Source organism: Mus pahari, chromosome 23 (genome assembly GCF_900095145.1).
Source record: "Mus pahari chromosome 23, PAHARI_EIJ_v1.1, whole genome shotgun sequence".
NCBI classification, from domain to species: domain Eukaryota; kingdom Metazoa; phylum Chordata; class Mammalia; order Rodentia; family Muridae; genus Mus; species Mus pahari.
This window is the reverse complement of record NC_034612.1, coordinates 36,842,893-36,858,981: the sequence shown is the minus strand read 5'-3', so window position 1 is coordinate 36,858,981 and position 16,089 is coordinate 36,842,893. Positions and strand designations below refer to the sequence as shown.

The window sequence follows — 16,089 nt, the reverse complement described above, 5'->3', positions numbered from 1 at the left end:
TCTGTCTATCTATCTATCTATCTATCTATCTATCTATCTATCTATCTATCTATCTATCTATCTACCTACCTACTTATCTATCTATCTATCTATCTATCTATCTATCTATCTATCTATCTATCTATCTATCTACCTACTTATCTATCTATCTATCTATCTATCTATCTATCTATCTATCTATCTATCTATCTATCTATCCGAATGAATGAAACCACTGTTTCAGTTTTAAGTAGAGACTGATGAGCCTCTTCTTTTAGTTAAGTTGTTGTTGTTTTGTTTTGTTGATGCTGGAGACTGAATCCAAGACCTCCTGCTCAGTATATGCTCTTCCCCTGAACTACATTTTTTTTTTTTGTTGTTTTGTTTTTCGAGACCCGGTTTCTCTGTGTAGCCTTGGCTGTCCTGGAACTCACTTTGTAAACCAAGATGGCCTTGAACTCAGAAATCCGCCTGCCCCAAACTACATCTTACCCTTCCAACCCCTTCTTTAAATCTGTGTTTAAATACCAACATGGGAGCTGCAGAAGATGGCTCAATGGTGAAGAGCACTGACTGCTCTACCACAGGCCTTGCGTTCAATTCCCAGCAACCACGTGGTGGCTCACAACCATCTGTAATGGGATCTGATGCTCTCTTCTAGTGTGTCTGAAGACAGTGACAGGGTACTCACATACGTAAAATAAATAAATACACACAAGTATGGGCTACACTTCATCTGGAGCAGCCTATATAAGACCTATGTCTATTGTACAAATGCTCAACTTAATTTGCTGGATTCATAGTGAGCTTTGAAAAGCCATTGCACTGGGAGTGTAACTCAGTGGTTAAATACTTGTCTAGCCTAAATTAGGTCCTGGGTTCCATTCCTGTGGAAAGTTGAATATGCTTGGTCTATGGTAAGTTGTACTATGAGGAGGTATGGCCTTGTTGGAATGGGTGTGGCCTTCTTGGAGGAGGTGTGGCCCTGTGTAGATGGACTTTGAGGTCTCCTAGTGCTCAAGTCCCACCCAGTGTGGAGATTCCCTCCTGGCTGTCTTCAGAAGAAGATGTAGAACTCTCAGCTCCTTCTCCAGCACCATGTCTGCCTGGATGCTGCCATACTTTGCTTCCCCCCATGACGATAATGGACTGAACCTCTGAAAGGGTAAGCCAGGCCCAATTAAATGTTGTCCTTTATAAAAATGTTGCCTTGGTCATGTTGTTTCTTCAGAGCAATGGAAACCCTAACTAAGACAATTTCCAACATGGACTTGAGTTAGAACTGTGGTTATTTTGATTGACGCCTACTATCTGAACAGCTAAACCACATTATTAATGCAACCAAAGAGGTTGACTCATTTACTGTCAAGAAGTAGGGGAGAGGCAGGCGGATTTCTGAGTTCGAGGCCAGCCCGGACTACAGAGTGAGTTCCAGGCCAGCCAGGGCTACACAGAGAAACCCTGTCTTGAAAAACCAAAAAAAAAAAAAAAAAAAAAAAAAAAAAAAAGAAAGAAAGAAAGAAAAAAAGAAAACAAGCCATCCATGATGGATCTCTGTGGTTATTGGAAGGGTTACGCTTAGTGTATTCAAAGGGGCTGGAGAGCCAGTTTAGAGGTTGAGAGCACTGGCTGCTCTTGCAGAGGACCTGGGATTGATTCCCAGCATCCATCTGGTGACTCACAACCTTCTACAACTCCAGTTCCAGGGGGATGAGATGCCTTCTTCTGGCCTCCGTGGACACTGTCTGGGTATGAGCAAGCAAAAACACCCATACACATAAAGTAAAAAGAAATAAAGCTTAAAAATGAAACTATATCCAGCAGACTACCTAGCCTACGACAGGAATTCTGAAGCAGCACACTGTTTTATTTGCTCACCATTTTAATTAATTACTCGTTGGCTTTTGCTAATTTCTTTTTGACAATTTTATACATGTGCTGTTCATTCTTTTTTATTTATTTTTGAGTCCAGGTCTCCCTGCGTAGATCTGGCTGATCTGTAGACTTGCTGTTTAGTCCAGGCTGCCCTTGAACTCACAGAGACTCACCTCTCTCTGTCTCCTGTGCTGGGATTGTAGGTGCATTTGTCACAATACCCAGTGACTGGCTATTCATTCATTTTTTGGGGGGGGTGGGGAGACAAGGACTCAAGTGATCCAGGCTGGTCTTGAACTCACTACATAGCTGAGGATGACTTTACCATACTAGGATTAATGAAGTGCTGGATAGGAACCCTCAGAACACCTACACACTACACAAGCACTTCGCCAACTAAGCCATATGCCCAGCTCCCATCCTGACCTTTAAAATATAGATGTTGTACGCCCATGCTCTATGCTTGTGGAGTCTATAGAGAGGCGAGCGACGCGATAAACACTGCTTAGACCTGAGCTGGTGTAAGCCGGAGTCCACGCCCCTACCCTGGTATCTACAGAAAAGAGACCCGTCTCTAGGCAGGTAGATATCTGGAGAACAGGCAGCTGCCTGAGGAACTTAGCTGTCTTCAGTGGGTGTTCCCCTCCCCCAACGCTTACAATGGAATTGCTATGGAAACGGTATTCGTGTACCAGAAATCTGTTTCTCGACTAAATTTTGTTCAAATTCTTTGTCTCTTGAATGCTTTGGAGTATGAAGTGAGGCTTATCAGATTTTAGAGCTTTCGTCGGAATCTGGGCCCCAAGTTCCACAGACCCGGTGTGGTGGGGGTTGGGTGGAAGGTAGAAAAGGTCCCACCCTCAGATCACCAATCAAAACAAACCACAGGCTTTTTAAAGTAGTAATATATGAAGTTTTATGAATTTTCTGCCGGTGGAAAATAAGAAGGGTTCATCCACTAGCTAACACTGCATTGGTACTCCTCACACGCTGTCTTCCGCTTCTTACTCCGGACATAACTCCACCCCCAATCCTTACAAATTCCAAGTTGGTATCCCACTGTTATTCAGGATTGGCTCCCCTTCCTCTCCTCCCCCACTACTGCTAATTCAGAGTTAAATCTTGTCTTTTCATCTAATTAGCCTTTTCTTAGGGAATTTGGCCCCAGATGATTCACCCCAGAAAAACATCCAAGTGCTTGGGACTCTGGCGGGGTTGCCTTCCAACCCATCCAGTTTCCCAGACACGGTCTCGGTCTTCTGTTTCAACTGACTGTCCCTTCAGAGCTGTGGGTCAGTCGCTCTGAAGGCTGCTTGATGTCACCGTCGCCGCAGAGCAAAGGATCGATCCGCGTTAAGACCCGCTCTTGCAAGCTAAGGTAGTGCTTCACGTCGGCGCTAGGACCCATCTGCAGGAGGGACGCGGCTCGGGTCTCGCCCCGCCCCAACGCGCACTGGGTGGAGCCGTCCGCCCCAAGCTCGCGCCCCGCCGTGGGAGGGCGGGGCAGCATGGGCGTGGCACAGCTGCGGTGGGCGTGGCGGCGCCGGAGGCGGGCGGGGCGGAACGACGCTGCCAGGTCGGCCGGGCGGTAGGGTCTGCGCGGAGCTCGCTCCCCAGCGTGCTGGGCGGGGTGTGCGACGAGCGGCTTCCCGGGCAGGCGCGGGCCCTGAGGCGGCGGCTGCGCTGTGCGCCGGGGCGGAGCCGGGGGCGGGCGGGCGGCCGGCGGGCGGGGGCTGGGCCGGAGGAAGCCTGAGCGCCCGCGGCGACGACGGCAGCGGCGGCCCAGCAGGCTAGAAGCGTGGGTCGGCGGCGGCTCCGGGTGCGGCCGCGGGCTGCGGAGTGAGCGGGCGGCCCGGCTCCCCGCGTCCCCCGCCCGCCGCGACTGTCTGGAAGATGGCGCCGGGCGGATGGAAATCCTAATGACAGTCTCCAAATTCGCCTCCATCTGTACCATGGTAGGTGCGGCGGCAGCGCGGCCCGGGTGGCCGGTCCCCGCCTTCGAGGCGCCGCCCGCGGGCCTGTTCGTGTGCGAGCGCACCGGGCGCGGGGCCGAGTGGCCGCGGGGAAGGCGTGCTGGACACGGCAGGCGGGGCCGGGGCACTGGGGATACGACTGACCGGGGCTCGGGGTTGGGTGCTGACCACCGGGTCGCAGTTGAGGACGGGGAGGTCTGGGTCTGGGTACCGGGGACTCGGGGACTGTGGCTGGGGGCTAAGGGGCGGGGTTGGGGGTAAGGACTGCAGACTGGGGTTGGGGACTTGGGGACTCGAGGTGTGGACTGAGGTTGGGGGCTGGGGACTGGAGACCCGGAGGCTGGAGCCGGGACTTTTAACTGGGGACTGGTACCGGGAAGCCCGGGGATTGGGCCAGGGGAAGGGACGCGGCATTTCCTTGGGGCCCTGCGCGGGGCAGGGCGGGGGTCTGCGGCAGAAAGGAAGGGTCTCGATCCTACCGGAGGACGGAAGTCCTGGCGGAGTTCCTCCTCGGGTTAGGTGGAGCCCCGAGGCCCGGGCTCGGGAAGGGGGCGTGTGAAGGTGGAAACTTTTAAGAGTGCTGTTGAAATGTTCTCTTATATTTTCAACTCTCTGTGGCGAAAGGAACTCTTGCGGCTTCTAACCTGTGTCCGTCCAGATGGCAGCCTTGTCTCTGGGAATCTGTGTTAACAATCTTAAAAAGCTGCATTCGCTTTCCTGTCATTTGTTTACTTTAAGAGAGCACGTCTGTGTGGGGTCGAAGTACACAGTTTCCCCGAAAAAAAGCGAAAACGCGGGTGGGTTCCAAACGTGGTTTTTGTGCATTGCCAGAAGCATCACGGCTTCCCACGTGATAAAGCAAATCAAATCCATTACCTCCTTTATGAACTTCGATGTAGAGATTGTGATTTATGAATCAATGAAAAGAGTTACTCTGTGCAATGTGGGTCTGGAGTTAAATTACTAAAGACCAGCACCCTTCAGCTCCGTTTTTGTGTTCTGGGTTTTATCTACGAGATTCTCCAAACCATCTTCCACCTGCAAGTGATCTGTGCTGTTGTGAGTGAGTGTGTGTGTGTGTGTGTGTTTAAGGAGTGGAGAATCAGGTAGGAAAAGTGGATTCTCTGCTACATTCTGTGGAACAGTATTAAAAAAGGGGAGGAATTGGTGGACTTAAAATCCACAGCATCAAAAAAGTTATAAGATTATGGAATCACTGAAGGATCCATTTTCCCACGTGGATAATTATTCTTTCCTGGTGTTGAGAAGGGTGCGGTATTAACAGTTACTGGGATTGGTTGTGCTAATTATTCTTAGACATGCCACATGGGATAATCGAATCTTTCATAGTGATAATTTTGCCAGATTGCTGAGCTCCACGTAATTTAGGGTCATGGTTCATTGACAAAGTCAAGGGTTTCAGGAGTGGTGTGATTCCTGTAGGCTGTTCATTCACTCAGTCTCAGTGTCAAGTATTCATCTAGCACCAGCTGACTGGAACTGGGGGGTACAGAAGTGATCCAGACAGTTCCCACAGCAGGGCTTTTTACAGCATGCTTCTAGAAGCCCAGGACTTTGGGTGCAGAAAGATCTCACTTTCCAGGCAAGTGTAGCTAAGACCTTGTCTCAAAAGAACTGTCCCTCCCTAACCAAAGATAATGCCTACTTTCATGTGTTTACATTCTGCTTGAGGGTGACAATACTCATGTATGTAATAATGTAGCATAATCAAATAAGAGCAACAAAGGGCGTGGTGGTGGCACTCTCAAGGCAGAGACAAGCAGATCTCTGAGTTTGAAGCCAGCCTGGTCTACAAAGTGAGTTCCAGGACAGCCAGGACTACACAGAGAAACCCTGTTTCCTAATCAAACAAATACCCCCCAGCTCCCCCCCTTCCAAAAACAAAAACAAAAAAACCTGTACAAAACAACCTCAGAAAAAAGCAGCAGAGGACAGAGCCCTGCCAGGGTTCTCTATCCAGTGAGATGCACTTGTCCACTCCCAAGCTCACTCTCCTTAGGACTTCTGCCCAGGTGCAGTGATTGCACATGGTGTGTGCATGCTTTTTGGCAAATGCATAGACGTCCATGCCTGGCCAAAGTGAGACTGTTAGAAAGGTGCTATTAAGATTGGGCGTGTCTGTGTTCTTACTTGAATAAATCCTACCTACTACCTTCCCGGAGTAGGTTCTGAGCATCAGAGTGAGTTGCAGTTTTGAGTGTAAGGAAGGTTGCTATCCATCTTCTGAGAATGAACTGAAAGTGAAAATGAGAGACAGCGACGGTCCTGCTGTGTCTGTAGGTTCTGTTTTGCTTGGAATGTGAACTGTCCAGTGAGTGAGTAACTCTTAAGCAGGTCACTTGACCTGAACTACACCCTGCCCGTTTGCCTTAAGACAGTTGCACAGGATTTTTGTGATCTCAGGTGTACTGTGCTGTATATGTTCCCCCTTACCTTTTAGTAGTTCATGGGGGGGGGGGTTGTTTCTTTGGTTTCCATCTTTGCTGGAGTTTTGAAACAGGGTCTTCTGTAGGTCACACTGAGTTTGAATTTGTAGTTTGAAATGTAGTGATGGCTGGCCTTGAACTCATGATTCTCCTGCCTCCACTTCCCAGTCACTGAGATATCAGGCATGCCCCATTACACTAGGTTTAGACTGAGGGTTTTTTTTTTTTTTTTTTTTTTTTTTTGTTTTGTTTTGTTTTTTGGTTTTTTGAGACAGGGTTTCTCTGTGTAGCTCTGGCTGTCCTGGAACTCACTTTGTAGACCAGGCTGGCCTCGAACTCAGAAATCCGCCTGCCTCTGCCTCCCAAGTGCTGGGACTAAAGGCGTTGCACCACCACGCCCGGCTAGACTGAGGGTTTTAAAATGAAAAACTTACCATTTATTTCTGCCATTTGATTGGCGCATTAACATCTTCATACCGTGGAAAGAGGTCTTCACTCACAAGGTGAGTCTGAAGTAGAGAGAAGACTCAGTGAATCTGTGGAACAGTGGAGAGAAGGGGGCCTGGGCTTAGAAATGGATGCGTCAGCGTGTCAGCAGCTTTAGAAACAGAGAAGCGCTCGAGATGAATTGAAATTTTATTCTGTAAGTATGGAAGTTTACATAATTTTTTCACTTGTCAAAATCAGGTGCAGAGCAAACCTGCAGTGGCTTTATTGGGTGAACTAGACTAAAAGTAAGTGCTGTTCTGCTTTTGGTGAAAGGGAGTGAGATGTGTTTGTCTTGGTGTTGTAGCCTGGCTCAGAGAGTGCCTGTCTTCAGACTGTCGTGAACGTGTCTCCAGAAACGTTTCCCTACTGTCCACTATAGCACACCTTCAGCTTGGTGTGCTGCTGCTCCTTACCGAACGAAATTCCTGTTCTCACAGCCTGGTGCAGTGTAGTTCATGAACTGCTGAGCTCTGTACTTAGTAATCAGCGAACAGCAGAGGGCCCTGGTTGGAAGTCAGCAGCATCCCGCAGCTAATCCAGGTGTCCAGGATGTCTTCCAGAGACCAGGGTTGCCCACTGGGAGTTCTTTAGATGCAGCACTGACTGAAGCTGGCCGCTGCCTCTGGCTGTGGGAGTCCTAGTTGGGAAAGTCTTATTGGGAGGGGGATTGGATAGAGCAGAAATGAGGAGGTGAGCGGCTTCTCAGCATGAAATGGCACTGGCTTGGCTGCTTGCCAGGCAGGGAGGGGTGTGTGTGTGTGTGTGTGTGTATGTATGTGTGTATGTGCGCACGTGCATGCGCGTGTGTAGGTGTGAGTGAAGTCAAAGCCATAAGGTAGGTGTTAGGTTGTACTGTAGGGAGAAGTGGACTCTGACGTGAAAACTATGAAGCACTTATTGTAGCTGTCTCAGGTAAAGCTGGCTCCCTTGCCTTTTCCTGCTGCTGGGTTAGTATGCGTGTGTGGGCATGCAGCTTAGCATCATTCCAGAAAGGAGGGGGCACAGCCCTAAAACTTCGGCTTTATTTGAAGGAATGTGGCGAAATGAACAGGTCACTGCCTTGCCTTCCTTCCGTCTGTGTCCTGCCCTCCACCCCTCTTACTCCTTTCTGTGTTTGGAGAACTCCTAAATCTCCTGCCTCCACTTGCCAGCCAGTCAGTCGGTCGGTCGGTCGGTCGATCGATCGATCGAGGAAATTAAAGGTGGGCTCCTCCATTCTTGGTGTGCTTCCTTTCTGCAGCCATCAGGATTGGTAGTTTGACTTTATGTCTATGGTGAGAAACTTTCCCATAGAATATGTGGTGAGAAATGCCAGGATGATGTTTAGGGACATTTAAGAAACTCTTAGATGTTCTGTCCTGATCCAAATCAAAATTCATTTTATATAGAGGCAGAGGAGAGAACTTGGGAGCTGTAGTCCTCAGATGCCACATCCACTGTTTTTTTTTTTTTCTCTTTTCTTTCTTTCTTTCTTTTTTTTTTTTTTACAATGTGTCTTTGTTAGCTTGGAGCTTTCTAATGAAGCCTGGTGTTTGATTTTGGAATTACTTTATTACTTTTGGGTGATAGTTCATTCACAAACTCTTGAAGCCTGCCCAGTTTGTCACAGCTGTGCCTAGTTCAGTTATGGGATCATGGACTGGGGCCCCAAGAAGCTGTGTATTCCATAAGCCTGTTTTCTGCCCCGCTTCCCGAGCCTGGCTCTAGGTGACAGTTCAGTCTTCCCATCAGTCACTGTCATGATTGTTTCAAAAGTTGACCAATAAGCACGGAGAGTTGAGTGTTTTAAGATAATTCGAATAATTCGGCAAGGTGACTGGGTCACAGGGGTGGGTAATTAGGTGGCCAGCAGGTTATGTGTTTATGGGGTCAGAGCAGTGGCTCTCTCCTGAGGCTGAGACCTTTAATATTGTTCCTCATGCTGTGGTGATTCCCACCCATAAAATGATTTTATTGCTGCATCATAACTGTAATTTTGCTACTGTTATGAATCGTAATGTAAACATCTGATATGCAGGCAGTCCAATATACAGCGTCTGTGGGGGTTGTGCGACCCATACTTTGACAACCCTGTTGTATTAGAGGGTAAAGTGATATAGTTACTAAGCATGAAATGATGTATAAGACACGGGCTTTTGCTAATTTTGGACACTTGCACAAGTAAAGGTGCTTTGCTGAACCTGGAGTAAAACAGGTCACTGGGGTCCGTAAGGTGGCCTTGCCTCATGCCATGTGGCCTTTCTGGTGTCTTCTTCCACCTCTCGAGATCCCGAGTTGGTTAATGACCACCCAGTCCTGATCCACTCGGTTAGTTTCTGACTCTGAAATACTGAACTTCAGTCGCTTTCACTCAAGGCTTTTTTTTTTTTTTTTTGGAGTTCTATGCTTTTGACCAAGCCACTGCAGATGAGGTTGTTTCTTGGTTCTTCGTTCCTTTCTTCTTGCCTGTAAAGTAATGTTAATTCTACTAATGCAACTTACCATCTCAGGAAAGACTAATCATGTGTGCATTTCTTATAGTTCCAGAAACTCTTGAGGTTTAACCACATGGGGGGGGGGTGTTTCTCTTTCAGTAGTCACTTGCAGAACTCAGTTGGCTGCTTTATTATGTATTTTATTCTGCATCATGCTATAATAAAAGGTGGTACATTCAAGCCCAGATTTTGACATTTAGATGTATGTCTGGGGAAAAGTTTTCTTATAATTCTGAACTGGTTTTTGTCATCTGTGAATACAAGGATTGAGTCAGACATTTCTTTTAATTAAAAAAATGATCATCCGTGTGTCCATGATGCGCATGTAAGTGTATGTGCCATGGTGAGCATGTCCCCTCATATGTAGGTGGGCTCTGGGGATTGAACTGGGACTGTCAGACTGGATGACAGGCACCTTTACATACAGGGCCATCTTGCTGGCCCAATTTAAGCAGCTTTTGGTAAGCATTGTACTGTTTCCTTTTAGATGTAAAACTGAGGTCTCAGCCCTGGAGAAGTTGTGACTGATGTGATGCCGCTGTCTGTGCTCATGTTGGGAGCTCATAGTCTTGTTTGATTTTCCTAGCATCTTTTAGTGTTGCAGAGTTTATGCAGAATTACAGCCCACAGTAAATACACATCCCACCCCCTCAAGTCTTCACTGCAGATTAGTGATTTCAGTACTTTATTACCACCAGACTGATCCAAAGAGCTATTTACTAACCCCAGCTTCTGGACCTTTTTTGTGGTAGGTATGCATTCTGCGCTAAGCTGCATCCTTGACACTTTGTTTCCTCGGGTCTTGGTGTATAGCCCTGGAGATGCTTCTAGCCTGCCCAGTGTGTTTCAGCCCTTGAACGCTGGATGTGCAGGGTCCCAGCTCTGCACCCCCACCCCTGGCTTCCTCAGTTTGGACACCATTTTCACCTGTATTATTGGAAAGAAAAGCCTGCACTGGATTGATTCCCTTATTTAAGGGTCCACATTCATTCCCTAGCTGTGAACTTGTCTTTAGACAATGACTTCTTGGGCTAAACAACCTGCTGCTCCCTGCCGCTCCGCTCCGCTCCTGGCTCGGAGGGGTGCCCTGTTCCTGCTGCTTCCCCAGCTCCTGCCAGGGTTAAGATGTTTGTGTTGCCCTGGCAAATCTCTCTCATAGCCCAGCAAACACTCACTGAGTCTGAACTTACCAGCTCATCCATCACTAGTTACTAGCAGCAGCTGCCTCTGAGGACACTCACTTACATTCAAATCAAATGATAACATTAAAGCAAAGAATGAAATTGATCATCTTTTTCTGGTTTGAATAGTTTGGGAACTATTTTGTTTCCTCTGGGAATAGCAGTGACTGACTGGGCACCCCGTCTATCTTAGAGGTTCAGACAGCTTGAGAGCACTGTGTGAGGAGACATGTTTATTTATTTATTTTTACCAGGTTGAGGTTTGAACCCAGTGATTGTACATGGTAAGCACATGCTAAACCTATGCTCTGTCACCCCAGCAGCCAGCCTTTACTTTATTATCGTATTCTAAATATGATGGAATACCACCCTTGAATCAGAACAGGCATGTCTGTTTCAGCCAGCCTTGGCCTTCCTCCTACATGTTGTTCTCCAGCTATAAGCTCAGGCTCTATCTCTCACAGGTTGCCCATCCTCTCTAGAGCCCTGTATTGTTGCTTTGGGATACACCTATTAGTAGATACTTTTGTCTCTTGGGTTGAAGATTACTTAAATACCTATATGTTACCTTGAGGTGCTGGAAAAAAACATAATTAAGTCCTAGATGTGAATGTAGGCCACTCTTTTGAATACTCAGAATCAATGTTGTGGGGAATTCTTGAAAGATCTGAGTGTTTAACATGCATAGAATTCATATAGATGGTTGTGTCATATGCATAGAGTTTGTATAGAACGAGGCAGGAATGGCATAAAGATTTTGTTTTGGAAGAAAACTATAAAGACTGAAGTGGGGTGTGGTTCTGTGGACCTGTACTTAAAGCAGCTGGGAGGCTGAGGCAGGAGGATCACCAGCTTTAGCAGCAGGCCAACTTGAGCCCTGTATTGAGAACCCTGTCTTAGGGGAAAACTGAAAACCCAGATTGCTGATGGTACAGTGTGATGTGAGCTGGCTGGCTGAGGTGTTAAACACTTTCTGAAAAAAATTTACAGTAAAATATTGTAGCTTGGTTCTTTTGCTGATACAGGAAAAAAGTTTACCTTTTTTGGTTTTTTGAGACAGGGTCTCTCTGTGTACCCCTGGCTGCCCTGGACTCGATCTGTAGATAAGAATGCCCTTAAACTCACAGAGATCCTCCTGCCTCTGCCTCTTGAGTGCTGGGATCAAAGGCATGGGCCACTATGCCTGGCACGGCACCTTTTTTTTTTTTTTTTTTTTTTAAAGTAGGTTCTCCTGCATCCCTGGCTGACCTGGAATGTGGCAGCCGAGGATGACCTTTGGACTTCTTTTTTTTTTTTTAATTAAAAAAAAGTTTATGTATTTGTATGCATGAACACATGTCATGGTGCGTGTGTGTAGGTCAGAGAACAGCCTTTCAGACTTGGTTCTTCTGTGTTTGGGGGATTGAGATTAGGTGGTTGAGGCTCGCAGCAAGTGTCTTAACTCACTGAGCCATCTTGCTGGCATTTTCCTGAGCTTCTGATCCTATTGCGTCTTTCTCTTCAGTGCTAGAAGTACAGGCTAGGAGTCCATGCTGGGTTTCTCCTGGGGATTGAACCCAGGACGTTGCGAATGCTAGGCAAGCACTTTACTAATGGAGCTTCGTCTCCAGCCCAAGAGCAGTTAACTTCTGATGTCTGCAAAGTCCGAATGCTAATAATGTTTTTAAAAAGATCTGAAGTGGTAGAAGTAAGTTGGGTTAATGTGTACAGTATTGGTCCTCTGGGCTCTCTCAAGGGTATCCGACAAGAGAACTTAAATAATTCAAGTTAGAAGTGTGGGTCAGGTAAGCCCTAAAGTCCTAGGGGCCAGCAGAGGGTAAAGTAAAGCCTTCTCAGGAGTAGAGAGCGTTACAGCCCGACACTTGAGAATGGGCAGTCTTCTCTCTGGGCCAGTGTCCTAGTCTGTCGTCTGTTCCTTAGGACTTTGAAGACATTTTCTTTTTCTAGACTTTTAAAATGTTTAATAAGGTATTTATTTTATTTTAATTGTCTGAGTGTTTATCTGTGAACCACATGCATGCAGTACCCCTGTGGGCTAGAAGAGGGCATCAGACACCCCCTCCCCTCAAACTAGAGTTACAAATGGTTGTGAGCTGCCATATGGGTGCCAGAAATGGCACTAGGTCCCCTAGAAGAGCAACAAGTGCTTTTAACTGTTGAGCCATCTCTCCAGCCCCATGCTTTGCTTCTGTTCTCTCCTTTGCTGATATTGCAAGGGTTTGTTGTTGGTTTTTTGCTTTATGAAGATTGGCACCATCCCTGGGCAAAGATACGGTACAAGTTTGTGACATGCTTCATATTTTTATGGATGTGAAATTTTTTTTTTCTGTGAAATAAATTTTTTAAAAAGTCATATGAATATTATGAGCACAGAGGCTCCAGTGCAGATTCAGTGAACTACAAGACCATCAGAGTATATACACTGCCTGGTTTGTCCTTCCTTCCTCTTCCTCTTCCTCTTCCTCTTCCTCTTCCTCTTCCTCTTCCTCTTCCTCTTCCTCTTCCTCTTCCTCTTCCTCTTCCTTCTTTTTAAGCAAGGTTTCTCTACATAGTCTTAGCTCTCTTAGGACTCACTCTATAGACCAGGCTGTCCTCATCACAGAGATCCACCTGCCTCTGTCTCCCAAGTGCTAGGATTAAAGGTGTGCGCCACCACATCCAGCACATTTCTATTTTTTTAAACAAATATTTTGAAGTCACATATTTATTAAACCTATTTGTTTAAAAAATCTACTTCAGATTCTTAAATATGTAATTCAGAAAGATGAGCCAAGTACTTTAGTTTTCATATTAGAATGCATTTGTTTCTGTAATGTTTACAACAAACCAAGCCATTTGTGTATACATTAATTTCCAGTGGCTCCTATAAACAGCACAGTTCTAGCCACATCTGTATGCTCACAGCAACCCGTGTCTTACTGTGCACTTCTGGACGCCAGAACTTTGAAGTGGATGTTAAAGAGATTATTCTTTTGGAGGGTCTGGGGGCTCAAGGTGGTTTTGTTTTGTTTTGCTTTTGCTTTTGTTTTGCCTTTTCTACCTTTAAGGCTTCCCATGTTCCCTGACCTCAGCTTCTCCTGTGTCTTTAGGTCGCAGTGTCTGGTCACTCTTACATCCCTCGGATACTAATTTCCTGTCAGTCATTGACACTTGGGGGTGGGGGAGGCCCATTTGGATAATCCAGGATAATCTCCAAACCAAGGCCATTTGATTTTAGCAACTTTAAACCCTTATGCAACCTTAATTTCCCTTTGCCCTGGAACCCATGGTATTTACATACTCTGGGGATTAGAGTGTGACACGGGTTGGGGTTGGGCTTTTCTTTCTGCTACCTTAGTGTGTTCTGAGGATGGTAGCACAGGCTCATGTAGGATGGGCCGAATATTTGAGCTCTTCTACAAGTATTGCAAATGAGAGCGGTTCCTTCGGTCCTGATACCATGCTTACTCTCAGCAGAACAGTCTCTACTGAGGGAGTCAGCTTCTAGAATCTGTAAGTAAATGCAAAATCTGTTATCTTGAGAGGTCTGTGAACCACTGAGACATCTCTCTAGTCCTGAAGCTGGGATTATTGATTTACACTGATTAAAAGAATTTTAGAACAAATCACTGTGAATAGAGAGCTAGAATATATTAAGAAAATGTTTTGATACAGACTGAATACATGTTAAGGGAAGAGAGTCACATTTAAATGTCTTAGCCACAACTATATATAGTTTGTGGCTTTTGAAGTTGCATTGCACAAAGGATTTAAAACATTAAAAATGTTTTCATAGGGGCTGGAGAGATGGCTCTCGTTGAGCACTGGCTGCTCTGTCAGAGGCCTCGATTCAGTTCCCAGCACCTCCATGGCATCTCATAACGTCCTGGAACACTGGCATCCAGTGCTTTTTTTTTTTCCCCTAGGTTCACACATGGTGCACACACATACATGCCACAAAACATTCATATTTATAAAATAAAGTAAAAGTAAATCTAAAACAATGTTTTGAACTGTTTTGTTTGTTGCTTTGAGACAGGGTTTCTCTGTGTAGTCCTGGCTGTCCTGACGACCAGCGTGTAGTCCAGGCTGGCCTCGAACGTTTCCCAAGTGCTGGGTTAAAGGCATGTAGCAGCACTGTCTGGTAAGGACCTTGGCCCAGTGAATGGCACTCTAAGGTGGCTGGAGGTTCATCTTGAAGGCTACAGTCCAAGAGTGCAGGTGAGTCAGTGAGACAGAAGAGGGGCAGGACGGACCAGGGAGTGCTTCCCAACATGCTCTACACGGACAGATGGCAGGTGTTTGACTGCAAGCATGTTTCTAAAGGTTGAAATATTTTCAGCCAGCAGAATAAGGGGGTCCTCATGTCTCCCTAATTTTATCAACAGGACTGTTGGGATTAGATTTGGAATCTCAGTAAAGCTACTGGCTAGGATGAGGCAAAAATAGAGACGGTGCCGGGCGCGGTGGCGCACGCCTTTAATCCCAGCACTGGGAGGCAGAGGCAGGTGGATTTCTGAGATTGAGGCCAGCCTGGTCTACAAAGTGAATTCTAGGACAGCCACACACAGAAAAACCCTGTCTCGAACCCCCCCCCCCAAAAAAAAAAAATTTAGGGACCGTTAACAAGTCAATTTTTCTCATTTTCCTTGTAAGTCTAGAAAAAATTCAGCAGAATATGAGAGGACAAGGGGAAACTATACTGAGGGGGTGAGAGAAGAACCACCAAATGTGTGTGTGTGAGCTGAGTAAGGCTGAGAATGCTTCCTGGTCATTAGGTACATGTGGCCGGCCACGCTTGGAGGTGAGCCCTGGCTCTGACAGCAGTGTTGACAGGTGGGTGGTCCCGGAGAGTGAGTTTGTGAGGGGCCAGGAGCAGGATCTGAAGCTGTGCCAGCTTGTGGGTGATGGATAGCTTCTCATGTTGGAAGCAAGGGGGTCACTCTTGCCAACCCCATTTTTGAGTTGAGAGTTCATGGAACTTTCTGTCACTTTTACTCTCTCTATACTTGTGAGGATCTGTACCTTGTGTACACAACTACATTTATATTGAAGAGTAAAACTAGGTTTGAGTTTGGACACAGTAAGCTTTACATACATTGGCTGTAGCGCCTCATTGGACAGTCGGTGTCCATATGCTTTCTTAAAGCTGTTGCTCTTTGTTTATGGGGGTATTGATCCTAGCCAGCCCTTCTGCCTCCTCATACTGCACTCTCTCACAGTGTTACATCTCCTACATGCGTCTGGGACAGGGGTCTTTATGATTTCTTTTTAAAGGCAGGGTCTTGTGTGTAACCATGCTGACCTAGAAGTCTATGTGCAGCTGAGGATGGTCTTGGACTCCGGATTCTTCTGTGTCTGCCACCCAGGTTAGGTTCACAACCAACCCCCAAATCCAGCCTTCTTCTTACTGTTTTATTTTGAGAAAGGTCTAAGTTGGCAAAGCTGGCCTTGAATTTACCACTCTCCTGCCTCAGCCTATACTAGCCATGATTACAATCCTGTGTCACCAGGCCCACTTCTTAAAACATTCAGATACAGTTCAGTGGTTTAGCATATTCATATCAGTTGTCGGACATTTCTCCATCTCAGAAGGTATTTCTCCCCTTCAGCAGCCATCCTCTCCTTCATCCTCCCCTTTGGCAGCCATCCTCCCCTTCATCCTCCCCTTCAGCAGCCATCCTCCCCTTCA

The 16,089-nt window shown here is 46.6% G+C and overlaps 1 protein-coding gene and 1 pseudogene across 1 annotated transcript in view; one reads left to right on the top strand and one right to left on the bottom strand.

Annotated features, from left to right (window-relative positions):
- LOC115063078 overlaps window positions 1-3,364 on the bottom strand; it is a 5,144-nt pseudogene extending 1,780 nt beyond the window's left edge.
- A 55-nt stretch (window positions 3,365-3,419) lies between these two features.
- The window catches only part of Usp12 (ubiquitin specific peptidase 12), a 47,620-nt gene continuing 34,950 nt past the window's right edge, over window positions 3,420-16,089 (top strand). Inside the window, exon 1 of the mRNA XM_021186834.2 lies at window positions 3,420-3,809. Coding sequence (XP_021042493.1) covers window positions 3,762-3,809 — 48 coding nt within the window. The 5' untranslated portion in view covers window positions 3,420-3,761. The remainder of the gene's footprint in view (window positions 3,810-16,089) is intronic.